General features: G+C 44.3%; 1 protein-coding gene across 1 annotated transcript; it reads left to right on the forward strand.

Annotated features, from left to right (window-relative positions):
* The first annotated feature begins 1,470 nt into the window (after positions 1-1,470).
* On the forward strand, positions 1,471-3,096 carry ascl1a (achaete-scute family bHLH transcription factor 1a). Its single transcript, XM_073838848.1, has 2 exons — positions 1,471-2,196; positions 2,302-3,096. The coding sequence occupies exon 1, from the start codon at positions 1,593-1,595 to the stop codon at positions 2,181-2,183; it is 591 nt and encodes a 196-aa protein (XP_073694949.1). The 5' UTR covers positions 1,471-1,592; the 3' UTR covers positions 2,184-2,196; positions 2,302-3,096.
* Positions 3,097-3,445: the final 349 nt, after the last annotated feature.

Raw genomic sequence — 3,445 nt, forward strand, 5'->3', positions numbered from 1 at the left:
GATGTCATATTAATTATTACACTCGGGAATGACTGGAACCTTCCCTCAGCCTAGAGTATCATGAAAGAAAGAGGGGCTTACAAAACGCTAATTGGACTCTGCGAATGCACTGACAGAGCATGGTGGATATGTTTCAGAGAGTCCCAGCCGGAGTGAATAGAACCCACGCTTCTTTTCTAATCGCCCTTGCTGCGCTAAAAAAGGAGAAGGGGAAAAAAGAGAGAGCGAGAGAAAGGAAAGTTGGAGGGGGCTGGGTGCTTGAATGCTGGCCTGATCTTGAATGCCTCAGCCAACTAAGAGAAATTACACAATTTATTGCCCCCCTCCCTCTCCACTCCACATGCATCGTGCGCACACACAAAACCGGCGGAGGCAAAGTCATTCAAACAAAGTTGCTTGAAAGCAATGTGCCATTATAGTGCGCTATGAAAGAGGCGAAATTAATCGAGAGTTATACTGTAAGTAAATAGAGTGAATAAGGTGTCGGGAGCTTTTCTTATTGCGCGCCCACAAAATAACCCATCCGTTCCGCCTTTCCAGCTGTGATGATTTCTAATAATGACTGGCCAAATTCATCTCGCCCGGACAAAGATTCCCTATATGGAACAATGTTATATGGCTGTAACACGTTAACAATATAACAACTACCCTGACAAGTCCGAATTCATAACCAAACTACACCTGATGAAAGCAAAGTGCATTAAATGAGTTTATTTACCTCTGAATGGATTCGTCTTAAGAGTTAGAAATTATTTGTTATATTTGCTTAAGACCTGATTTATTTGATAAGTAATAATGAATAAGTTAATCATAAATAATGCGTAAACCGGGGCAAGTTGTCACAGACAGGTTAAACAATGATGATTTCAAACAGCTGAATTCCTCTGTCCTCCAAATTACAAATCTTATTTGTGGCGACATTTGTGTTTGTTGTTGTTTTCTGTTAATGCTGTTCAGTGGCAGATTTAGTTGTGAAAACTAGTCTCCTCTATTCATGATACTTCCATTATCATAAACACCATTATCACCATTATCATAAACAAAAATCTGAACAATTGATCTTTCAAATATATATTTAGCTGCATCATGCATCCTTATATTTAACTTTTTAAGTTTTTTCCGTGTTTTAAAATGATTAATCTCAAGTTTAACTGCTCGTTTCTCAAAGAGCACTAAAGAAAATTCGAAGCACGCCGTTGTTAAATTTTACAAGGTCACGGGATGCCTTTATTGCGGCTCGAAGTTGAGTGTGTGCGTGTGTTTGTTCTCCGACAAACACTTGTCATAACCGAAAAACACCTCTAGTCATTCTTTACGAGAAGTTGTTTACTCAGTGGCAGGAGCGGCACGCGCCCGGCGTACGCAACGCAAGCGCATCTCAGGGGGCGTGGTCAGGGGGAACGCGCGGCGGGCCGCCGGCGTATTGAAAAGGCCGCGCTGTTTCCATCTCACAACTCAGAACAGGTCGAGAGTCCGGAGCACCCCTGCCCATTGAAGCCACACGTGAACGCCACGAGCAAGACGTACGGCCACTGGGCATTCCAAAGAAAACTTTTGTGCTTCACCTCGCTCCTTTTTTCCCCCTCCGCGAAATGGACATCACTGCCAAGATGGAAATAAGCGTAAACCAGCAGCAGTTCATGCCACCTGCTTGCTTTTTTGCCTCTCAGAGCATCCAGCTCAGTCCGACCGACAGCCAGTGCAGCAGCAAGTCTGGATCGAAGCAGGCAAAGAGGCAGCGCTCATCCTCCCCGGAGCTGCTCCGGTGCAAAAGGAGGCTCAACTTCGCCGGCTTCGGGTACAGCTTGCCCCAGCAGCAGCCGCACGCCGTGGCCAGGCGGAACGAGAGAGAACGCAACCGGGTAAAGCTGGTGAACAACGGCTTTGCTACTCTCCGCGAACACGTTCCCAACGGAGCCGCGAACAAGAAGATGAGCAAAGTGGAGACGCTGCGCTCGGCTGTGGAGTACATCCGTGCGCTCCAGCAGCTTTTGGACGAGCATGACGCGGTGAGCGCGGCGTTCCAGTCGGGCGTCCTGTCACCTACCATCTCCCAAAACTACTCTAATGACATGAACTCTATGGCCGGTTCGCCCGTGTCCTCTTACTCCTCAGATGAGGGCTCCTACGACCCTCTGAGTCCTGAAGAACAAGAGCTCCTGGACTTCACCAACTGGTTTTGAACGTTCGTGAAAGGTTCGTACACGAATGTGAATTCAAATCATTTTTATTGCAGTTATAAGCTTTTTCACGATTTTGTTGTTTGTGTAAGATGCTCACCATCTCCTGTTCTCTTTCTAGGAAATGCCTAAAAATCGCAGCACTCGCTTGGGAGGAACTCGGATGTCCTCCAAGAACACAAAGCACTGCGTTTGCGCTGCAGTCCGGTTCGGATAGACTCGAATCCACACCCAGAGATGGCCCACACAAACCGGCGGGTCCCGAGTGTCAAAGAGCCAAAGGACTAAAAGGGAAGAGCGGGAGTCCAGTCCTTCCAGCGTATTCGCCCAAGAAATCTATTTTAAAGACTTTCCACGACACAGTGGCATATATATAAAAAAAAGAAAACAACTAATGTTGTTCTTTACCTATGCTAATGTAATCAAAGAAGGTTTGCCCTGACCCCACTCACAACTCTAATATGCTTCCAACTTGGCGAATTTTATTATATGAAGTTCTATTTGTATAAACATGTTGTTTTTGGAAATATATTAAGCTATTTTTGTATGTAAGAGATTTATAGATGTTTTTGTACACATTCATTTTAATATGTACTATCTATTTTTGACCTATAGCCTGCCGTAAATTGCTCATTACCTCTCGCTTGTTCAGACTACTAGTCTCAAATGCATCGCAGCTGGCAATTCCCTTTACGGTTGTGGAGGTTTTGGAGGAGTTTAAGAGTTTCAACACCAACGTGTCTTATTTAATAGGAAGAGTGAATAATTGCAATTGTAATATGACTCGGAGTGATCAAAGGTTATGCAGCTATTGTCCAAACGGAGGTGTTTTGTGTCTCCACTCTGCCTGTTCCACTTTGCCTTTACAATGCTGGGTTTTGCATCTCAGAAAATAAGAATATGCCTTATCTCCATATTTTCTACAGTTTAGTCTCATAATAAAAGTTTCTAAAAGAAATCTTTGTGTGTTGCAACCTTTTTTCTTCACATTTACTAAAAGAAAAACACAGTCAAGTGTAGAGTTTAGTTGCACATTTTCTTTTTTAATGGGCAACAAAAGTGATAAGCCTGCTAACCCTCGGCAGTCTGCCTGTTGTCAGGCAGGAGGAGACGTGACCAGCATACTGGACCGTTTCACAGACTGCGCTCATAATGAATGCCAATTTGGAGAAGACAGCACTTTTGGAAAATAAGCATATTGTTTGCTCACCCTACTCACACTTTTGTGCGTGAGCATGGCAGAGAGAGAGAAATCATCAGAGGTG

Source organism: Garra rufa, chromosome 4 (assembly GCF_049309525.1).
Source record: "Garra rufa chromosome 4, GarRuf1.0, whole genome shotgun sequence".
Classification (NCBI taxonomy): Eukaryota; Metazoa; Chordata; class Actinopteri; order Cypriniformes; family Cyprinidae; genus Garra; species Garra rufa.

Coding starts and splice junctions, on each gene's coding strand:
- ascl1a (XM_073838848.1), top strand. CDS start 1,593: ATGGACATCACTGCCAAGATGGAAATAAGCGTAAACCAGCAGCAGTTC.